The sequence below is a fragment of the Poromitra crassiceps genome (assembly GCF_964638095.1).
Source record: "Poromitra crassiceps genome assembly, chromosome: 1".
In the NCBI taxonomy this organism is placed as follows: Eukaryota; Metazoa; Chordata; class Actinopteri; order Beryciformes; family Melamphaidae; genus Poromitra; species Poromitra crassiceps.
This window is the reverse complement of record NC_139623.1, coordinates 1,484,680-1,507,785: the sequence shown is the minus strand read 5'-3', so window position 1 is coordinate 1,507,785 and position 23,106 is coordinate 1,484,680. Positions and strand designations below refer to the sequence as shown.

At 43.0% G+C, this 23,106-nt stretch overlaps 1 protein-coding gene across 2 annotated transcripts in view; it reads right to left on the bottom strand.

Moving 5' to 3' along the window:
• ibtk (inhibitor of Bruton agammaglobulinemia tyrosine kinase) overlaps nucleotides 1-23,106 on the bottom strand; it is a 68,412-nt gene that overhangs the window by 31,956 nt on the left and 13,350 nt on the right. For both annotated transcript variants that reach the window (XM_083646339.1, XM_083646340.1), the window contains exons 10-20: nucleotides 20,573-20,750; nucleotides 20,095-20,248; nucleotides 16,123-16,498; nucleotides 12,937-13,193; nucleotides 12,768-12,854; nucleotides 3,923-4,005; nucleotides 3,677-3,714; nucleotides 3,389-3,485; nucleotides 3,144-3,245; nucleotides 2,416-2,533; nucleotides 1,888-1,948 (exon numbers count right to left, since the gene is read on the bottom strand). In XM_083646339.1, coding sequence (XP_083502465.1) covers nucleotides 1,888-1,948; nucleotides 2,416-2,533; nucleotides 3,144-3,245; nucleotides 3,389-3,485; nucleotides 3,677-3,714; nucleotides 3,923-4,005; nucleotides 12,768-12,854; nucleotides 12,937-13,193; nucleotides 16,123-16,498; nucleotides 20,095-20,248; nucleotides 20,573-20,750 — 1,551 coding nt within the window. The remainder of the gene's footprint in view (nucleotides 1-1,887; nucleotides 1,949-2,415; nucleotides 2,534-3,143; nucleotides 3,246-3,388; nucleotides 3,486-3,676; nucleotides 3,715-3,922; nucleotides 4,006-12,767; nucleotides 12,855-12,936; nucleotides 13,194-16,122; nucleotides 16,499-20,094; nucleotides 20,249-20,572; nucleotides 20,751-23,106) is intronic.

The following is a 23,106-nucleotide window of genomic DNA, read 5'->3' as shown; positions in this document are numbered from 1 at the left end:
AAATGAATCTCGCTCTGAATGCGTCTAATGTGCGCATAATAGGCTATCTGTCATTAGGCGATGCAGCTCTGTACTCCCGAAACAATTTCTAATTGTACGTTACTATTACCATGTCTAATTGTACGAGTAACGTTAACTTGATACGCTTCAATCGTCAATTAACGCTGCCCAACGCTCAACATACAGTGCAGTCAGAGAATTCATTGAAGAGGAATCATCCTCTTAAGAGGATGACAATTAAATATGAAGATAGTACTAGCCTACACAATACACAGCTCATTGCCTGCATAAGTTAAGATATAGATTGTATAGTTTATTTTTCTTTTAGGCCTACCATGTAACAAATGTTTAGTTTGTGACAGTGTGACACATTATATTGCAAGTTAAGCCTTATCTTATTATTATAACAATTTCCAACAACAGCATTTGTTTTGCATTTTGTGTATTTCAAATAAGACTATTTTTCCAGTGATATATTTTCATTATTCAAGTTTTGTAAAAAATTAATAAATATCGTATCGTATCGTTATCGTGAACCCAATATCATGTATCATATCGTAACGTGAACTGAGGGTATCGTGACACCCCTAATTATGGAGGGTGGATCGTGCCTAAATCAAATACAATACACACATTGAAATACTATGCATACATTGAAATACAATACACATATTGGAAATACAATACATATATTGAAAATACAATACACATCTGAAGAATACAATACATGTGTAACAATAAATACAATACCGAAATGCTTAAATACAATGCACATATTGCAAATACAATACACATCTCGAAAATACAACAACTGTATTGTATTTTCGATATGTGTATTGTATTTCGATATGTGTATTGCCTTTTCAATATGTGTATTGCAAACACCCTTCAGGGGGTCGACATAACACTGGCTAGATGCAGTAGAAATCTCACTAGGCTGTTTGGGTTAAGATGAGCACCAGGCAGGCTGTTTGGGTTAAGATGAGAACCAGGCAGGCTGTTTGGGTTAAGATGAGAACCAGGCAGGCTGTTTGGGTTAAGATGAGCACCAGGCAGGCTGTTTGGGTTAAGATGAGAACCAGGCAGGCTGTTTGGGTTACAATGAGAACCAGGCAGGCTGTTTGGGTTACAATGAGAACCAGGTAGGCTGTTTGGGTTAAGATGAGAACCAGGCAGGCTGTTTGGGTTACAATGAGAACCAGGCAGGCTGTTTGGGTTACAATGAGAACCAGGTAGGCTGTTTGGGTTAAGATGAGAACCAGGCAGGCTGTTTGGGTTAAGATGAGAACCAGGCAGGCTGTTTGGGTTACAATGAGAACCAGGCAGGCTGTTTGGGTTACAATGAGAACCAGGTAGGCTGTTTGGGTTAAGATGAGAACCAGGCAGGCTGTTTGGGTTACAATGAGAACCAGGCAGGCTGTTTGGGTTACAATGAGAACCAGGTAGGCTGTTTGGGTTAAGATGAGAACCAGGCAGGCTGTTTGGTTAAGATGAGAACCAGGCAGGCTGTTTGGGTTAAGATGAGAACCAGGCAGGCTGTTTGGGTTAAGATGAGAACCAGGCAGGCTGTTTGGGTTAAGATGAGAACCAGGCAGGCTGTTTGGGTTAAGATGAGAACCAGGCAGGCTGTTTGGGTTAAGATGAGAATCAGGCAGGCTGTTTGGGTTACAATGAGAACCAGGCAGGCTGTTTGGGTTACAATGAGAACCAGGTAGGCTGTTTGGGTTAAGATGAGAACCAGGCAGGCTGTTTGGGTTAAGATGAGAACCAGGCAGGCTGTTTGGGTTAAGATGAGAACCAGGCAGGCTGTTTGGGTTAAGATGAGAACCAGGCAGGCTGTTTGGTTAAGATGAGAACCAGGCAGGCTGTTTGGGTTAACTGACTCACCATCCTCCTGTAGGCTGCAGACAGCTCCAGCAGCACTTCATCACTAAGAATATCCAGCGCTCTGAGGGTAACACAAACAGGCCAGGGAGGAAGCAGACAGACACATATACACAACATAAATATATGCATGCACGCACACAAAAAATAAGAAAAACATCCAGTTTTTGTATGTATCAGAATTTCCTTGCCCAGAAATATAGTGAATACACACTGAACAAAATCTTCCACAGAAGAACACTATGCTCTTAACAAAAAAGGTCATATAATACTGTAGTACCAGATTTTGTGTGTGTGTGTGTGTGTGTGTATACCAGAGTAGAAAGCCTCTAAACCAGCAGCATTAAAAGGCCTTTTTAAAGCCACACTGGGCTATGTATTCTAATGTGCAGGCTTTATCCAGATCAGACAGTAATTTATTCTGATGTGCAGGCTTTATCCAGATCAAACTGTAATTTGAGTCATTACAGCTCTATATTTTAGCCCAAGAACCACTGAGGAACCTTCTTTTCTTTGTGTGTACCAACTCACTTGGACTCCAGCAGAGCAGCCATGTTGAGCACGATGAACTGGAGGCAGGAGAGTTTTAGCTGCTCTGCGTTGTACATGGCAGCAAACTCCAGCAGCTCCGCTGCATTCTTCAGAGTCACTGACAAGAGCAAAGCAAGCAGCTTAGACATCATCTCTGAGTAATCACTCTCCAAGAAGTGTTCTCTACCATCTTTTCAGCTTGTGAAATCATGCTGCATTCAAGTCATGTGGGAAAGATGAGTCTAATATTTAAAAATATAATTTTAAATACGTCACCCTGACCCTTCAGATCTTAAGTACTACTTGGGAATTTTGGGGTTTGGCATTGGACCCGTTTTTTCCTCCCAGTTAAGACAATGATGCATTAATGTCAAATCAAACCTACAAAATGAAGGATTTCCAGTCATTTTGTGATCACAACTCTTAACATACAACATAAAACACTGTAAAATGGCACACAGCTGTTTGCTGTGTTTTTGTTTTAATTTGGTTCACATTACAATGTTTGGTTTACTGCAAAACATTAAGTCAAATGTATCACTGTATGTCAAGTGTGAAAACTGCCTCAAACAAGTACAAATGCATTGTTGCTTTTTACCCTGAAGTGATTATAACTGTGATACCCACATGACGTGATTGCAGCATTACACGCAGATGAAAGGAGTCGGAAAAAGATGATGACAAAGTAAGAGGCTTGAGAGGAGAGGGGTAAGAGAGACAGGACGTACAATTCTCAGTGATGGCGACCTCACACATCTCCTTCAGGCGTGTGATGAGCAGCTGGTCAGCCACAACCAGGACGCTGCAGACAAACTCTACATTTAGAGACTCTGTGGGGAAAAGAAGCAAAGGTACAGTCTGACCTAGTAGTAGTACTGTACTGTACGGTACTGTTGAGTCTGGCAAATCAGTAAACCATAGAGCTTATAGCATAGCAACACCAATTCAAAATGAGAAAAAATTGAGAATCTACCTTTGATGGTGGGAGACTCGTCGGTGTAAATATACTCGAGAATGGCCTGCAGAATCTCTGAGCTAGTGGGCATCTCCAGTGCAGTACAGGATGTGGCCTGAGGGGGGCATAAGACAACAGCATTACCAGCCCTGGACAACCATGTTCCAACACTGAGATGACGCACAGACAACCATGAAACTGTTTTGTGTTCAGCATGGACAATAATTTTAGAGGGGTTCATAAGAGTGACACCTGTGTTAAGAAACAAACATGAAAAGAAAGAGGGGGGGGGGGAACATGGCATACCTCAATCCAGGGGTTCCCCAGCATACTGTGGAAGTACTCTGTAGAAAACACAGGAAGAAAGATAAGAAACCAACACTCACCAATTTATTTTTTATATATTTCAAATGACATGTATCAATAATTCAACAAAATAGACTTCATAATCACACCCTTGAAGTGATGCATGAATTAACACAGAGGTGAAGTATGACACAGCTTTGTAGTCAGCATTTCTGTCATGTGGTGTGTAGTTCAAGAAGTTCTCACCAAGTCTGGCACAGAGAACACTTTTGTGACAGGGAAACTCTTTCCCATCTTCAGATTTGAGAGTAACATCACAAAGGTAGGAGCTGTGGAGAGAGACCGAGAGAGGCTTGTCAGAGAATGAACATATTGTTTATATAAGAACCTAGTGTACAGCTACTCCTGTTATTAGACAATAGTAGCCTGGCTCCAGACCTTCGAAGCCACGCCCACTCCACAGTTGTGGATTTGGCTCTTCTTGGTCTGGCATCACCATGTGCAAATGCTTTTTCTCTGGTTGAAAATTAATCCAATCACCCGCGCTGATTGGCTAATGCTGTTGTCAGTCATGCGCAACAGAAACAGACACAGCTGTGGCCAAAGCAGAGATTGCCTGAAGCAGATAGCAGTTTAACACACAGCCTACCACGCCGTAGCTACTAACGTTAAGCAGCCAAAGTTGGCCAACTTTGTACTTTTTGTGTTAACGAACATCTTATTAGTTACTGCAGTGTACGATAAGACGTTCGTTAAAATGAACGGTACAAAGTCGGACGATTTTGCTTAGTAGCTGGCTAGCATTAGCTAGCTATGTTAGCTTGTGCTTGTGACTAGAGAGATTCAGCTCCAGCAGGCAGAGCAAGACTGCTGCGGCTGCCCTGCCACCTTGGTCTCTAGTGATTGGTTATAGTCTAGCAGCAAGTCCTCAAAAAAGGCTTTAGTTTTCGAGATACCCCTACCCGAGGTAGAACAAATGACAATTATTTTTCTTATCTTTAGGGTCTCCCATTAATGAAATTGATTCTTGTCAAATTTTATTTTTGGGGAAAAAATGTTTTTTTGGCTGTTCTTTAGAACTACCCCAATCCCTGAAAAAGAGCCAAATTAGGCCAGTCCGAATAGGGGAAAGGTGACAAAAAAGCCCATAACTTGAGAATGCTCACTCTTTTCCTCATCAGATTTGCTGAGGTATGAACCAGGTGGCTGCCCTACATCACCAAATAGTTAGAAAATGATTTACCCAAAAAGATAATGAATTATAGTCATGTAAATATAGCTTTAGTTTAGGCGGAAATTGTACTTTGTGGTGATAGGAACATAGGACTGCATCACTTTTCTCTCATTTATCAGAAAAACAGAAATCCCTGAAAAATATACCATTACTGAATTGTCTAGGGTGCTATTGAACACTAACCAGTAGTTGTATGGAGATATCTGGTACCGTTCTATTGCAAATTATATTTCTTTAGACATAGGCCTACTACCTCTTCTCTGAAACAGTCAGATTAGGCCAGTCCGAATGGGGGATAAGTAGCATAATAGCCTATAAGTTAAGAATGCTCACTCTGATGGTCATCATATTTGGAGAGGGAAATACCAGGTGGCTGAACTACATCACCAAATAGTCAGAATGTGGGTAAACCAATAAAATAAAGTTGATCTAAATTACAAACCGCCTGGAGCGGCTGTAGCTCATGGTAGAGCGGGTCGTCCATTATTCTACAACGGCATGAGTGAATACTGGATTCTGATTGGCTAGCAACAGTGGTAAATACGCCAACAATCTACAGTTCGGCTCCAACCGCAGTATCACTCCGCTCCCTGATGCTGACTCCGTTCCCTGTGCTGACTCCGCCCACTGTTAGCCTTCAGTCTGCAAATCTTCAACAAGGAAATGGCCGATCTCTAACACAAGGAAATGTCCGATTTTGTAGTAACGTTTGATTTACTGGGTGGATTGAGTTTTGAGCAGTGGTTAGATGAAGATGAAGGTGAAGTGAACAAAGAACGACATGGTGAAATTGGGGAGAGAGAACTGGCTGAGCTTGAGTTGTCACGAGTTCGGACTAGCGGGAGGTCGGACTAGCGGGAGGTCGGACTAGCGCCCGGACCCCGAACCTGGGACTGTCAAACAAACAAACGCCCTCTGCCGTCACCATATATCAACACACCACCACCAAAACGGGCTGCTTTAGATAACTGTTTAAATAACTGTACTTTTACAGGCAATGTATCAATAACTGTGAATCCCGTTAAGGAATAGGTTAGTTGTTTTTTGGCTCAAAGGCAACTAAATGTTTAGTGCAATCATTGATCTTGTGTATGGAACTATATTCTGTGGCGGAAGGATAAATGTATTCTGAAACCAGTAATGATTATAAATAAATGAATTGGATGTTACAATTGTGTATTTTTTATATTATTTGGTAGCCGTTGTAGAAAACAAATTTAACACTCGAGGTCGGGGGTTGTGGGCACATTTACCACTGGTACAGGGTTTATAGCACTCGGCTTCGCCTCGTGCCACAACCCTGTACCAGTGGTAAATGTGCCCACAACCCCCTCCCTCTCGTGTTAAATTTGTTAAATCGCTTTGGATAAAAGAGGTCGGTGGTTTGATTCCCACCTCCTCCAGTCTGCATTTCGAAGTGTCCATGGGCAAGATACTGAACCCCAATTGCTCCTGATGGTGTGCCAGCACCCTGCGTGGCAGCCTGCCGCCATCGGTGTATGAATGGGTGAATGTACCTACTGATTGTAAAGCGCTTTGGATAAAAGCGCTATATAAATACAGGCCATTTACCATTTAACATAGAAATACAAGGTGTAAATATTGGAAGTTTTATTGAAACTGGAACATATATCCAAGTATAATAGTAATCATAATACATAATACACAATCACAAAAACAGACTAGAAAAATGGACTAGCAAACAAAATAACCAAGGCAAAAATAAAACAGAACAGAGAAATAAAAAGTGACTGCTTATTTGTCCAGGTATATGGACACTTTTTTCACAGCCAAAGTCCAAATATCCAAATATGAAATACAGTATCAGCCCTTTGTTGAACGTATTATGACCCTATCAGATTATTGTGCTAGTGTTTGAGTCTGGGGCACATTCACAACCTTATACTCCATGGACTGCAATTGTAAGGCTTGCAAAAATGCAATTCTACAACGGCATGAGTGAATACTGGATTCTGATTGGCTAGCAACAGTGGTAAATACGCCAACAATCTACAGTTCGGCTCCAACCGCAGTATCACTCCGCTCCCTGATGCTGACTCCGTTCCCTGTGCTGACTCCGCCCACTGTTAGCCTGTCAGTCTGCAAATCTTCAACAAGGAAATGGCCGATCTGTAACAAGGAAATGTCCGATTTCGTAGTAACGTTTGATTTACTGGGTGGATTGAGTTTTGAGCAGTGGTTAGATGAAGATGAAGGTGAAGTGAACAAAGAACGACATGGTGAAATTGGGGAGAGAGAACTGGCTGAGCTCGAGTTGTCACGAGTTCGGACTAGCGGGAGGTCGGACTAGCGCCCGGACCCTGAACCTGGGACTGTCAAACAAACAAACGCCCTCTGCCGTCACCAGATATCAACACACCACCACCAAAACTGGCTGCTTTAGATAACTGTTTAAATAACTGTACTTTTACAGGCAATGTATCAATAACTGTGAATCCCGTTAAGGAATAGGTTAGTTGTTTTTTGGCTCAAAGGCAACTAAATGTTTAGTGCAATCATTGATCTTGTGTATGGAACTATATTCTGTGGCGGAAGGATAAATGTATTCTGAAACCAGTAATGATTATAAATAAATGAATTGGATGTTACAATTGTGTATTTTTTATATTATTTGGTAGCTGTTGTAGAAAACAAATTTAACACTCGAGGTCGGGGGTTGTGGGCACATTTACCACTGGTACAGGGTTTATAGCACTCGGCTTCGCCTCGTGCCACAACCCTGTACCAGTGGTAAATGTGCCCACAACCCCCTTCCTCTCGTGTTAAATTTGTTAAACAAAACTGTCTAAATATTGTTCAGTCTGGAGGCAGCCTGTCTATCTGGAGACGATCATGTTTAATATACTGTATCCTTAGTATCATTGTCCATTTGTCAGATTAAGCTATCACAATGTTACATTTTGTTCCTCTTCTGTGTATCATATTGTAACCTTTTTCTGAAGTATTTGGATCTTTCATTGTTGCTGCAGGTACATAAGATGTTGGAAGGCCAACAGAGAAGCACTGGCACTTTCCACTCTCTCCACAGTTTGCATCTTTGTAATACCAGTGAGTAATGTCTCTCACTTCTGTAGGTGCTGGGGTTTGAGCATGTGACTGCGAAACCATATCAGTGTCTGATACATTGCTCTTGCTGTCTACCAGCATGTCATGCACTCACTGACTGTCACACAACAAGTAGTTTGTACAGAATAGGAAAGACAACAGCATTCACCAAACTCAAGACCCATCGCAGTGAGCTCAAAGATCTGGCCCATTTTGCCAGTCGCAAGAGAATTTGCGCTTCTGCTTTACGGAAAAAATAAAAAGGAAAATGGACTGATGTGCACAAACTTGGATGAACCGAGGTTCATAATTGCATCAACAACATATGCAGCCTCTGCAAACCTGCCACCAACAGAGGATGCATTTGCACAACATGTGCAAAAAGCAATGTATCAGACAGCGACATGGTGTCACAGTCACATGCCCAAACCCCTGTTATGGAGTCCTATCGGCAAGGGATGGATTGATAGAGATGGAGCCATTAAACCAGTCCTATTTAGGAAACCCCCAGCACCTACAGAAGTGAGAGACATTACTCACTTGTATTGCAAATATCCAAACTGTGGAGAGAGTGGAAAGTGCCAGTGCCTCTCTGTTGGCCTCCCCTGTATGGAGTTCTGTACCTGCTCTGCAGAATGTCAAAATGTGTCCCCAAACGTCTCTGAGGAACCTGACATTTGACATTCTAGTATCTATATACTTGACCTCTCACAGAAACACATCTTATGTACGTGCAGCAACAATGAAAGATCCAAATACTTGGGAAAAAGGTTACAATATGATACACAGAAGAGGAAAACATTTAACATTGTGATAGCTTAATCTGACAAATGGACAATGATACTAAGGATATATTAACACGTTCACTGCCAATGACGAGTTGATACGTCAAAAAAAATCCAACGGTTGACTGCCAATGACGATTTGATACGTCAAAAAAAAAAAAAAAAAAAAATTGACGGTGGGACGTGCATCTAAGCCTTTTACATCTCCTATATAAATATGGGAGCCACCGAACGTGTACAACCCATTCCACCGACCCACTAAGTGGCGACAGTGCTCTCCAGACTAGAAAAAGCCGAGCCAAAACTGCAGGGGAACGCGCGATGAAACCATTCTCATACTGTAAAATGGATTGGCGAAAACACTTTCGCTTTCGCGCTGGTTGCTGGCGGTGGGGGATTGCAAATTTGCATAATATATTATGGGTGCAACACACTTTGAAACACGCAGCATAAATAAGACCAGAATCGCAAAAGCTTCATCAAAGCTCTCAACCGAAACCCCAAGAAACGAGCGAGCCCATCCAGACTCGCCCAGCGGCCGCCAGCAGACAGGAGCAGCAGCACAGACAGCAGCAACTCGCTTGTGACACGCCCGCTGCAGCCATGGAGAGAGGAGAAGAACACACACGGAGGGAGGAGTTTGAAGGAGAGGGGGGTTTCCTGCTGTTATGGAGGAAATTACTGTTCAAAACTATTGTTTAGATGTCTGACGTCTTACTGATGCCAAAAATGAATGGTTAAAGTGACTGTTCTATCGAATTTCACAAAAAGCTATTTATCTCAGCTTAAATTTTCAGACGCTGAAACCATGCTGTATTCAAGTGCTAATGCCTACATAACTACTAACTCTACAAACTAACTCTTTTAGACAGAGAAAGCACACATTCTATTAGTTCTTTTGAGATATTTTGTGTTCACAAAATCTTAGCAGAAAAGAATCCTCGGCTCTTGAAAGATGAGCCAGAATCCTCAAAAAAAACCTTTGGCAGAAGCTACCTACAGTAAAAAAAAAACGGCTGGCAGTGTTAAACATGATTGTCTCCTGATAGACAGGCTGCCTACAGACTGAACAATATTTACACATATCCGCACACAATATTTACAGTTTTGTTTGCATCAGTCTTTTGCAAGCTTAACAATTGCAGTCCATGGAGTATTAGCTTGTGAATGTGCCCCAGACTCCCAAACACTGGCACAATAATCTGGTAGGGTCATAATACGTTCAACAAAGGGCTGATACTGTATTTCATATTTGGATTAGGGGTGTCAAAAATAATGTGAAACAAGTGTCCATATACCAGGTCAAATGAGCAGTCACTTTTTATTCCTCTGTTCTGTTTTATTTTTGCCTTGGTTATTTTGTTTTCTAGTCTGTTCTCCTGTTTTTGTTTATGAAATGAAATGAAGCACTGAGATTTGGGGCTACCATAAAACAAATGTATTATGATTACTATTATACTTGTATTATTTCATCATGTCAAGACAGGAGATACTACTGATTTATAGTTTGGATTAATGTTCCAGTTTCAATCAAACTTCCAATATTTACACCTTGTTGTAAAGCCTCTAAAACCTATGTTTTAGAGGCTTGTAATTTAGATCAACTTTATTTTATTGGGTTCCCCACATTCTGACTATTTGGTGATGTAGTTCAGCCACCTGGTATTTCCCTCTCCAAATATGATGACCATCAGAGTGAGCATTCTTAACTTATAGGCTACAGTACCCATCTGACCTGAACGACTACCGTCCCAACTCCAACCTCCCATTCATCTCCAAAACTCTTGAGAGGGTGATTGCCGCCCAACTCCAGTCCAACCTCGACTCAAACACCCTCCATGAACCATTTCAATATGGTTTCCGCCCTAATCACAGCACTGAAACAGCCCTGGTAAAAATCACTAACGACCTCCTCCGTGCAGCTGACTCTGGAATCCTCATCATCCTCATCCTCCTTGACCTCTCCGCTGCTTTCGATACCATCTCCCACCCACTACTTCTGGAGCACCTGGCGAACATTGGAATCACTGGTGTTGCACTTCCCTGGTTTGCATCCTACCTCACTGACAGACAACAGTTTGTCCAACTAGGGAACCACACGTCCGGGTGTTCTGCCATTTTACCCAGGGGTCAGTATTGGATCCACTCCTATTCATCACCTACCTCCTCCCCCTGGGTAAAATCCTCCGACACCATGGTGTCCAGTTTCACTGCTACACCGATGATACCAGGTCTATATCTCCACTAAAACCACTACCGCTCTTCCTCCCACCTCCCTCACCGCCTGCCTCCAGGACATCAGGAGCTAGATGAGCAGGAACTTCCTCAAGTTAAACGGCAGTAAAATCGAGGCCTTGCTCATCGGCTCCAAAAACATTGTCTCCAAAGCTCAAAACACCACTGCCCCAAACATCATCATTGACAGCATCCCTGTTCCCTTCTCCACGCAAGTCAAGAGCCTCAGTGTCATTCTGGACAGCACCCTTTCCTTTGCACCCCACATAAAAAATATCACCCGGTCTGCTTTCTTCCATATCCGCAACATCTCCAGACTCCGCCCATCCCTGTCCCAACACAGCACCGAAGTCCTCATCCACACATTTGTTACATCCCAGATTGATTACTGCAGCTCTCTTCTCTCTGGCCTACCCACCAAATTGCTCAACAGACTCCAAATGCCTGGATCATCACCTGCACTAAATCATCTGACCACCTCACCCCTGTCCTCATTCAACTCCACTGGCTTCCCATTCACTACCGGATTGACTTCAAAAACCTTCTGCTCACTTACAAAGCCCTACACAACCTAGCACCCACCCATCTCTCTGACCTCCTCCAGGAATACACCCCTTTCCGCTCCCTACGCTCTTCCTCAGCTGGCCTCCTGACCATCCCCACCTCTTGCCTCAGTACCATGGGTGCTAGGGCCTTCAGCTGCTCTGCACCCAGACTCTGGAACTCCTTGCCCCCACACATCCAACAGTCTGACTTCATCACCACATTAAAATCCCACCTCAAAACCCACCTGTTCAAATTGGCCTACTCACTTTAATCATATACAGCACTTAATCTGTTATTCGCCTGCCGTGTGTATCTCCTGTCTTTTCTTATATCTACGCTCGTCGTATTTTAATGATGCTGGTGTTTGCCATGCCTGTTGTTTTTATGTATGATCTTTTACAATGTTATGTCTCTTATGCACTGTACAGTGACCTTGGGTGTTTTGAAAGGTGTCACCAAATAAAATGATTATTATTAGTATTATTCCCCCATTCGGAATTTTGACTGTTTCAGAGAAAAGGTAGGCCTATGTATAAAGCAATCTAATTTGCAATAGAACTGTACCAGATATCTCCATACAATTACTGGTCAGTGTTCAATAGCACCCTAGACAATTCAGTAATGGTATATTTTTCAGGGATTTCTGTTTTTCTGATAAATGAGAGAAAAGTGATGGAGTCCTATGTTCCTATCACCACAAAGTACAATTTCCGCCTAAACTAAAGCTATATTTACATGACTATAATTCATGATCTTTTTAGGTAAATCATTTTCTGACTATTTGGTGATGTAAAGTGGGGCAGCCACCTGGTTCATACCTCAGCAAATCTGATGAGGAAAAGAGTGAGCATTCTCAAGTTATGGGCTTTTTTGTCACCTTTCCCCTATTCGGACTGGCCTAATTTGACTCTTTTTCAGGGTTTGGGGTAGTTCTAAAGAACAGCCAAAAAAACATTTTTTCCCCAAAAATAAAATTTGACAAGAATCAATTTCATTAATGGGAGACCCTAAAGATAAGAAAAATCATTGTTGTCATTTGTTCTACCTCGGGTAGGGGTATCTCAAAATCTGAGGGCCCTTTCTGCTTGACTATTAGGGAAGACCGAAGGCCGCCCCCTCATAGAAATGCTCTGAAGTGACTGCAATCTCAGACTAGAAGAGGAAATAAGTTTATGAGTTAAACGATGAAGTTTGAATAACAGGCTAACACAATAGTATCACTTGCCATTTTTTCTGGTTGAATTTGGGTTTGTTGCCCGTTTTCTTGTGAATCATATTGATCTTTCCGTGTTCATATTTGACTCCGTCCAGTCTGTCAAGGAGAAAAGGAAACACAGTTGAAACAACCGAGACCAAAATGCATACTGCCTCAGATTTAGAGCACTCTTTCTCACCGTGCAGACAGGCTGCCCAGGGCCAGCTTCTTTGCGATGCCCTGTAAGGTCTTCACGGGGTTGGTCCTTCCTTCGTTTACTCCAGCCTTGTCACCTTTGCCTCCCTTCCCTTTCTTGCCAGGCTTGGAGGCCTTACTCTTTGCCTTGTCCCCATCCCCTTGGGTCGCGGGGGGGAGGGAGCGGTAGACCTCAAGGGCCGAGCGACCTCTCAGGTCCAGGTCCTGCAGGCTGCTGATAAGGCTCTCCTGCTCTGAATCCTGGCCAAGGGACAAGAGACAGTGGGGCACACTCTTTATTAAATAGTGGGGTTAGACAGGTTTTTGAGGGCTGATATAAACATTTTCGGGTTGAAGCTGCTGATAATGCTGATGGATATTCAGTATCTTAATTTGCCCATTTTCACATACAGCAATATTATTAAGTATTTTATTCTTGTCAGGGTGGAAAAGCCTCTGTCTGTTGATGGTCTACATGAGGGTCAAAGGTCAGCTTATGGTCTATTATAGTGCCGAGGTATTTGTACTGCTGTACAACCTCCACAGCCTGCTCATTGATAATAACAGGGGAGATGACAGAGGGGATCTGTCTAAAATCAATGTGCATCTCTTTGGTCTTTGACACATTAATATCAAGGAAGGATAATTTACACCAATCAATGAAGTCCTTCACTACAGGGCCATGGTCAGGATCATCATTGTTGAGGAGCGACACTATGACGGAGTCATCAGCTAATTTAATAATGTGACGCTTCATAAAGTGACTTTGGCACAGGTTTGTGTATAAAATGAATAAAGGTGCAGAGAGGACACACCAGTGGGGCGATCCAGTGGAGGAAAAGAGCACATCGGACAAAGTGCTGTTTACTCTCACGCGTTGTGACCTGTCAGTTAAAAAGTTTATCAGCCAACATATCAGCCCAGGATCAATGTTGTAGGTCGTCTTTAAAATACTTGCTAAAATATGAGGCTGGATGCAATTAAAAGCGGAAGAGAAATCAATAAAAAGCAGAGACGCACAAAGCTCTTTGCACCTCTAGGTGGGTGTGGATCAAGTTTAAAAGAGTGCTTATTGCATCATCGACACCCTGCTTGGCCTGTAGGCAAATTGGAGCGGATCCAAGTTTTCCTGGACATTGTTCAGAAGCTCGTCCTTCACAATCTTCTCAAACGACTTCATAACAAGAGAAGTAAGCGCCACAGGCCTGTAGTGATTGAGAGACTTTGGGGCTTTGTTTTTGGGGACAGGCACACTAGTAGAATTCTTCCAAAGACAGGGAACAATGTGGAGCTGGAGTGATAACATGAAAATAAAACAGAATATGTCGGCCAACTGTTCGGCACAGTTTTTAAGTATACGACCTCCAATGCCGTCGGGGCCAGGACTTGTCCTGTCCTTTACACCTCGGAAAAGTTTTAGGACCTTACCCCTATCAAAGTGGACACTGCTTTGCCCAGGGGCGACATTATAAAAACCTGACAGCTCCTCGCTAAAATCATGAACATTAAAACGATTATAAAAAGTGTTCAGTTCGTTGGAAAGGACAAGGTCAGGTTTGCCATTGTAGGCAATTGGAGCTTTCTTGGACTGCATCCCCATCATAGACTTTACACCCTCCCAAGCAGGGCATGAGTTACCAGCACTAAACATGTTCTGTACTTTGTCCTTGTATTTACATTTAGCAAGCTTAAGTTCTTTTTTAGCTTGTTTTTGTAGTTCCCTGTAGCGTGTCATATCTCCTTGCATAAAACTGATATTACGCTGGTTGATTGTGGTTTTGACAGATTTGGAGACCCATAGTTTATTGTTTGGAAAAATTTAAATTGATTTGCGGGGGATGACCAAGTCCTCACAAAAAGTGACGTATGCAGACACAGTCTCAGTGAGTTCATCTAAGTACTCCTCGCAGTCATTTTTAAATAGGTCCCAGTCTGTGCAGCTGTAACAGGCCTGGAGACATTGAATAGACTCCTCCGAACAAACCGGAACTAAACGTCGTTCCGCCTTGTTTCTCTTCAGGACCGGTTTGTAGGACGGAACCAAATAAACGGAGTTGTGATCCGACATGCCGAGTGGAGCTCTGCTGAGGGATTTATAAGCTCCTTTGACGGATCCATAACAAAGATCCAGACATTTCGTAAGTCGTGTCGGGCAAGTGACATACTGGTAAAAGTTACACAAAGACTTCCCAGGTTTACAATGGTTAAAATCGCCCATAACCAGGTTAGGTGCGTCCCGCGAAATTCCTTGAAGCCGCTGCACTGTTTTAACCATGGTTCGAGTTGCTACATCAACATTAGCCTTCGGGTGAATGTATACAAGCGTGACAAATAATTGTGGAAATTCCCTTGGTAAATAAAAGGGTTGTAGGGATACGGGCAGGAGTTCAATGTCAGGAGTACACAGGGTCTCCCTGACGACCACCATATTACACCAGGCTTTATTGACATAAAAACATAGACCTCCACCGAGTGATTTGCCGGTCACTGTGGGGTCTCTGTCAAGGCGGATGGGTTCACTGAAGCCGTCTATCTCCAGATCGGAAAGTTAGTCATGTTCTTTGAGCCATGTCTCGGTTAGAGCAAGAAGACAGGCGTTTCTGTACTCCGGCAGAAACTTTACATTAGCCTGGAGCTCGTCGACTTTGTTGCGAAGTGACTGAACGTTGGCAAGAATGATTGTGGGAAGGGGGATCCGACGGTGGCCCTGTCTCTTCAGCCTCTGGCGCACGCCGCCACGTCTTCCCCTTTTCCTCAACCCCGTCGGCCTGGATGTCCAGCTCCTGTTCGCAGCGTAAGAGCCTGCCGCCGACCGGGCGATCTCTGCTGGAAGAGCCGCCGAGGGCTCCACGACGCCCGCATTGGAGTTGCGCAAAAGCAGGAAGAACTCACGGCTATATTGGAGGGGCTCCCGGTGCCCACAAAGTCCGCTCAGAAATTGGCATAAAACCATCAAAAGGAGGGAAAAGCCTGTCAAACTTAGGTGAGTCATTGCTGCAACTGTCACACACAGATCAGTTGAAAATAAGGATTAGTAGGGACGGTTAAACAGGTTAAAAACCACAACGCTCTCACTCATACTGCTGCCTGTCGCCATTACCAGCGCCAGCGGTATAATACTAATAACAAAACATTTCGTAGCTGTAGTCAGAGAGGAGCCTCCATCATATCGGAGGTGGATTCTCCTCACCTGGTTCTGGCTCGGCGGCTCCCCGGAGACTCTGGGCCGGGCCCCATGCAGCAGCAGCTCGCAGGAGTCGGTGTAGATGAAGTGCAGGGCGTACTCCAGCATCTCCGGGGAGATCTTCTCCAAGATGAGCAGATCACAGCCCACGGCGTCTTGGCTCCTCCTCACCTCTCCATCTGGCTCCTCATCGATCTCGCCCACAAACTGCTTCCGGAAGAACTCAGACCTCATGGACAGGATGTACTTGTGGGCGGGGAAGGTGCGGTCGCCAGCCTGCAGCGTCACATCGTGGATACTGTCCATTTCGTCCGCCTCCTCCAGAAGGCCGTGGAAGTGTTGGGAGAAGGAGGAGGGAGAGACGGTGGGAATCTCGTATAAGCTGGATTGAAGAAACAGGGTGGAGAGGGAAGTCAGAAAATCTGCTCCAACAATTGAAATTACACATTCTGCACTGTATTGTCATTCAATAACAGTTCTGGCTCGAATGTCTCAGGGGACTAAAATGCATTACTTATTGATACATACATATCGCTTATGGAAGGCTGAGACAATTTAACTTGTTCCAATGGAGTTTTGACTCTACAGAATTCTTGAAACAAGTTGATTTGCATTGGAAAGTGAAATGATCTCAGCGCACTGACAGATCTCTTCACTGGTTTTAAGAAAAATTGGTTTTATTTCGTTGAAGCTGGGCTCCCACCTATTGCCATCTCTGCGTGGTACACGCTATCGAATGCTCTTACCTTTTATTACTATAAAAGTGTCCTTTCCAACCATTCATTAGACCGTTGACAGGATGCAGACTGGACCCTTGGAAAATCCGGGGCGATCCTCCTGACTGTCTCATGGTCTCCGATCCAATAGCTCGGGTCGAGGCGGGGCCCTGCGCCCTCACGCCTGGAAATTGGACCGGGATAACCCCACTCACCCGGCATTCGGCCACAGACCAGACAGACTGGCAGCAAGGCACCTGAGGTGGGAGCCTCGCTTCACTCATAAAACCTGGGTTGTAGGACAACCCCTTAATTTTAAAACAATGCAATACAATACAATTTCTTTTTTTGGTCCCTTGAGGGAAATTTGTTTTCACAGCTTGCACTTTCGGCCTCACATAAATACATGCATACATAAATACATATGACCCGCACACAACATGTAACACACCTCCATTCAGTGTCTGTTATATTATTCAGTACCTCAATAGCTGATGGCACAAAGCAGGTTTTGAAGTGGGCCCGTTTGCCCTGTACCTGTGGCCAGATGGGAGGAGTGAGAAGAGTGGATTGAGGGAGTGTGTGGAGTCTTGCACTATGGTGAGTGCTCTGCGTGTTAGGGCTTTGTTATTGAGGTCTGAGAGGTTTTAGGTGGGGAGTCCAATGAGTTTTGAGGCGTTATGTGTGATGCGGGTGAGTTTGTTCCTGTTTGTGGCTGTTAGCATGGTGAAGAAGCAGGGTGAGACAGTAGAGCAGTGGTTCTCAAATGGGGGTCCGTGGCACTTTGCCAGGGGGTCCGCGAAAAGTTTTCAGGTAAAAAAAAAAAAAAAAAAAAAAAAAAAAATGCTACATGTTACTTATTCCTTCTCAAACTACTTCCTACATGGTGCTAGTCTATCAAAATATCTTGGCTGTCATTGATTGTGTTGCATAGTGGTTTTCTGTACTGTTGACAAATTGTGATATTGTAAGTCGCTTTGGACAAAACAAAAGCGTCTGCTAAATGAGGTAATGTAAATGTAATGTAATAAAAAAATATATATATATATATATATATATATATTTTGCAAAATCTTCATAGTTCAACGAAAATAGTTTATGCTTTAAATCTAAAATGGTTCATGGATTACATTCTAATAACAAACCTATCAAATTAAAAGTCAAGCACGTTACCGTGGAAACAATTAAGCTTAGCCCAAAATTACAAATCAGAATGAGGGGGTCCCCGGTATATTTTCTATCTTGTAAGGGGTCCTTGGCTGAAAAACATTTGAGAACCTCTGCAGTAGAGTACAGTGCGGGGGGAAGCACCCCTGCAAGATTTTTTTTTTACATTTTAAAGTAAAAAGCATGAATTTGGTGTACTTTGAGAAAGCACTTAAGAGCAAAATTAAAAGGCTAGATCTATGAAGAACATGTCATCCTTACTGTGCTGTGGGTTTACAATGACAAACTAAATTTCTCTTTATAGATACATTCTGAATACAGGTCACTCAGTAGAATACTGCTTGTTTAAATACAATGGCCCATCTATACCAAAATCACTTCCAGGGGAGAACTCAAAATACAAAGTAACATTTGTTTGGTTCTCCTACAGGTACATTCTTCTGTTATCTCACATCACTAAACCATCTAAATCCTGGAATTTGTCAGAAATTGAATTTTGATGAAGCAGGAATGATTAGATGAATAACTTCTCTTTGACTACACATCGTTTGTGTCATTTATTAGCACAAAATAAGATATCAGATCTCTCAAATCACAAGACCGAAAACTAGGCCGGAACATGACCTCTGTGTCCCCCTGATACCCTAAGTCTCCATGAGCCTGTGGCTCAGTCAGCCCAAACCTGTGTTCACTAGTAGGGCTACTGTATGTCACTACAGGAACAACTTTTCAATAGGTCTCAATGACATTAACACAAGCTGAACATTAACCATTTTCTTTGATGCTCATCAACATTGAATTAAAGAAGTAGTAACTCACTGATCCAGGCTCTTTTAGTCAGCTGCAGAAACAAGTTTTTATGCCTGTGTTGTAAGATTTGTAAGTGCACTCACACGGTGTATATGACTCCAACATATTTATATTACATCATGTACTTTTTCATTAAAATAAATATAAATAAATGTAAAACCCTTAGAAAATGGGGTACAAGAAAGTGTGCAATTCTCCTTTAAACTAAATAAAATAAAATAAAATAAAAACAAAACATAAACCCAACACTATATAAACAGACTGGGCAAAAAGTGTAGCAGTTGAAAGCAGTTACTTTTTTTTTTTCAAGTCTGATGCGCAGAAATAAATAATACAAAAACAATAGAAAATGAGGTAAAATAAAGTGTGCAATTCTCCTTTAAATAAATCAAATTAAATAAACAAAATAACAACCCGTTTAATGTTATTTTAAGCTATGGTTAAGTCGGAGTTTCAGGCTTGTTTTGATGCCCTTTGATGTGTAACGTTAGTGAACGGTGGCTGGCTGATATTAGCGGTCATTAACATGGTTAGACACGGGAGTTACGCTACGGGGAGAAGGGGAGCCACTAGCCCGGCGGCCTCCCCCCAGGCAAGACCGCGGCTTCACTAAACGCCCGCCTCCGGCCTAGCGGAGCCGACGTTACACGCAAGTACAAGGGCTTCCCCGAGCAGCGGACTTTTTCTCTCTCAAAACAATTGAAACACGTCATGTTAAGGCTGAGCAAGGAGATCGGAGATTTTATTTCACCAGAGCCGAAGGCAGCAACACAAAAGACTGATGGAAATAACAGAACAGAGAATTAGCAACAGGCGGACACCGTGGTGGTGAGAGAGAGAGACAGACAGCGGACCAATGTGGAGTTGTGAGAGGGGGTAAAAAAAACTGTCAACATCTTGTTGTGGCGGTCAAAATCCCGTTGTGGCGGTGCGCCATAAATTCCCCTATGTATGGGAAACACTGGAGTAGGATGGGTTGGATGATGCTTTTATACAATAGTGACAGTGCTGTTAGTTTGCGTACGGCAGAGAGTCTTTGCTGGCTGCGTTTGTGGATGGCAGTGGTGTGTTGATCAAAACTGAGTAAGACTCAATACTAGACTAAAGGATGAGAAAGGTCATTCCACAAAGCATACTGAAAATAAATGCCAAGAGGCTGCTACCAATCTCTTTTTCACCAATGTAAAAACATTATAAATGTCATTGGAGGCGATTTGATTAGTGATTAACAGGACAGATGTCGAAAAGTCCTGAATCTCTGTGCTTCATCAGAGACTGTTTCTACCTTGTTTTGGGATCAGACTGAAGAACTCCAAAATTTCGCCCTTTGGAGTCCATGGTGACGCCGACGGCTCTGTGGACGTAGGGAAGTTTCTCCAGGCGGATTCGCTCGTATACTGCTCCAGCATCTGAATGGCCGCAAACCTCCACACTACCATCTGTAACATGACAAGAGTTTGAATCAGAAGCAGAATCGGTTTCATCTTGACCTGAGTTTATGTGATTTTTTTTTACCATTATATTGTTTATATCCTCTATTCTTATTCCTTTTCACTTTTACTTGCTCTAATGTATTTTGATTGATCTTAGTTCTTTCAGTTTTTTTATTTAATTTTTATAAATTCCATTTTGAAAAAGAGCTGTGCAAAGTTCATTATCAGTCACAATGAAGCAACAGTTCAATACAAGTGCCAATCATTCAAAACATCAATAAACACTCATTAATTCACCACTGTAAGACACCAGTATCCTACATTGCTCACCTTTCTTCTCTTCGTACTTCTTATATTCTCCGGCCCACATGCCACTGAAGCCCTCCCCGTCCTGAGTCACAAACAGCATGTTGTTCTTGCTAAGAGCGATGTCCGACATAAAAACCTGACGGCTGTACGCCCAGCGACACTGTCTCACCGAACTGCCTGAGGAACGCCAGCAGAACACCTGAGAGTGAGAGAGTGACAACCACATTTGATTTAGTCTATACAATAATATAATTTATGATAAGAGTTCAAAACCATTTTCATGTAAAGAACCCCCAAAATATAGAAGCATTAGACCAGGGGTGCCCAAACTTTTTTGACCCAAGATCTACTTTTCAAGTAGCCAGCCTCCCGAGATCTACCAGTCCAGTTTCAACATCGCAAACGCACACACATCGTTTCCAGCCTGCAGTAACTAACCTCACAACACTTTCTCGTTGTCCCACAACCACTTGACATTAGGGCTGTGAATCTTCACTGGCCACATGATTAGATTCGATTACGATTCAGAGGGCTACGATTCGATTCGATTACGATTATCGATGCATCTTAAATCGATGCATCACTTTTTCCCCCAATACATGATTTATTTTTTCTCACTTTACAATACAATTGCATTGTATTATGATCCATAATTAAAATAAACAAATGCATGTACTTCCATTATATTTTATTTTATTATAAAAAAAAAAAAAAAAAAAAAATACCCCTCAATGCCATGCGATCTACCACACTACCTTCGCGATCGACCGGTCGATCGCGATCGACGTATTGGGCACCCCTGCATTAGACCATGGACCCCAGTTTCATGGAACTGTATCCTAGGACCTAGAGGACTTCTTCCATTTGATATGACTTGGACTTATACAGTACATGTATAACTGTATACTGTCTGGAGGTGGGGCGATAACAATGGGGAAAGTATCACTCTAGCCCCTTTCACACAGCCTGTGAAAGCCATGATTGTTGTAGGATTATTAAGCCTCGCCTCCTGTGTGAAAGTCACAAATGCAGAGTGGTGGATAATTTTGTTACGCCTTTCGTTCCGCCAGTGGAGGTGGTCATAGCCCCGAATCGACGTCTGTCTGAAGCGGTACCCATGGGAAGACGGATCGAAGCTCAGCTCATTCGTAAAAAAAAGTTACAGGGGACACCACCTCACACAGCAAGAAAGGCATAAGTCAAAGTAAACAAGGCTAGGTCGGAACCAGGCATATGGCCAGCGCGATAAAGCGTTGATGAGCCTGTTGTCAGCCAAAGCGGCTGGCCCATTTGAAATTGTACCAGCCATGCACATTTGTTTACCAGGCAGGCCCATTTTGTAATCCCACTGTTGTGTGTAACTGACATTTGTGTAACGGTTGTCTTGATTTGGGCGATATGGACCAGAATGGACCGCTTTAAACTCTCCTTTCTCCCAACTTCAGTGGCATTGCTGAACAAACTACACAACTTGCCCCGTCCAGTAGGTGGTAGCTCTGCACCAGAGAGTTGAGGGAATCCACACTTACAGTAGGTGGGGTGAAGTCCCACTTCTGTTTATTACCCATTACTTGTGCATTTTTCCTGTAATGTACTGTACTGTGCAATATCTAGGTTTAGAGCAGCCCGATCAACACTAGGTGCACTTTATGTTGAGGACGGCGATAAGCCATCTCTCATCTTGTCTTATACTTGCTCTGTCGAGTGATGCCCAAACCGTTTCTCCTGGGTAATCAATCATGTAGGGGACCCATATTATTTTATATTGTCACTGTTGTTATTTTTGTTGTCATTTGTGTTCCCTTCCCTGTTTCGTACTGGAACTGCATTGTGATTGTGGATGTGTGCGGCACTTTTGGCCTACGACAAATTTCCCTTGGGGACAATAAAGTTTATCTTATCTTAAATGGATTGGTTCCTACACTCCTCGGATTGGTTCCTAGTTGTTTTTGGTGAATGATAGGACTGTATACAATGTAAGTTGTTAGAGATTGTGACCACCAGGGGGCATCAGTAACTAGAACGACCGCACCGCGGATCAATGCCTCCGCCATTGGTTAATTCTTGAGTCCAAATCGCCATTTGAGGCAAATTGGAAGAAATTCCGTCAAGGCATTGCTGAGATCTCACATTAACGAGCATGAAACGAGCGGTCGTGATGTCACAGTAACCTTGAACTTTGACCACCAAAATCTAATCAGTTCATGCTTGAGTCCAAGTCAATGTTTGAGGCAAATTTGATGAAATTCCATCAAGGCATTCCTGAGATACCGCGTTAACAAGCTTGAAAATGGCGTTCGAGAGGGCACAGTGACCTTGACCTTTGACCACCAAAATCTAATCAGATCATCCTTGAGTCTAAGTCGATGTTTGAGGCAAATTTGATGAAATTCCGTCAAGGTGTTCCTCAGATATCGCGTTGACAAACATCGGACGGATGGACGTACGTCCGTACGGACATACGGACGGACGGACAACCCGGATCCATAATGCCTCCGGCCTGGCTATCGCCGGCAGAGGCATAAAAATGCACAAACTCAAGCTGTTCAATGTTC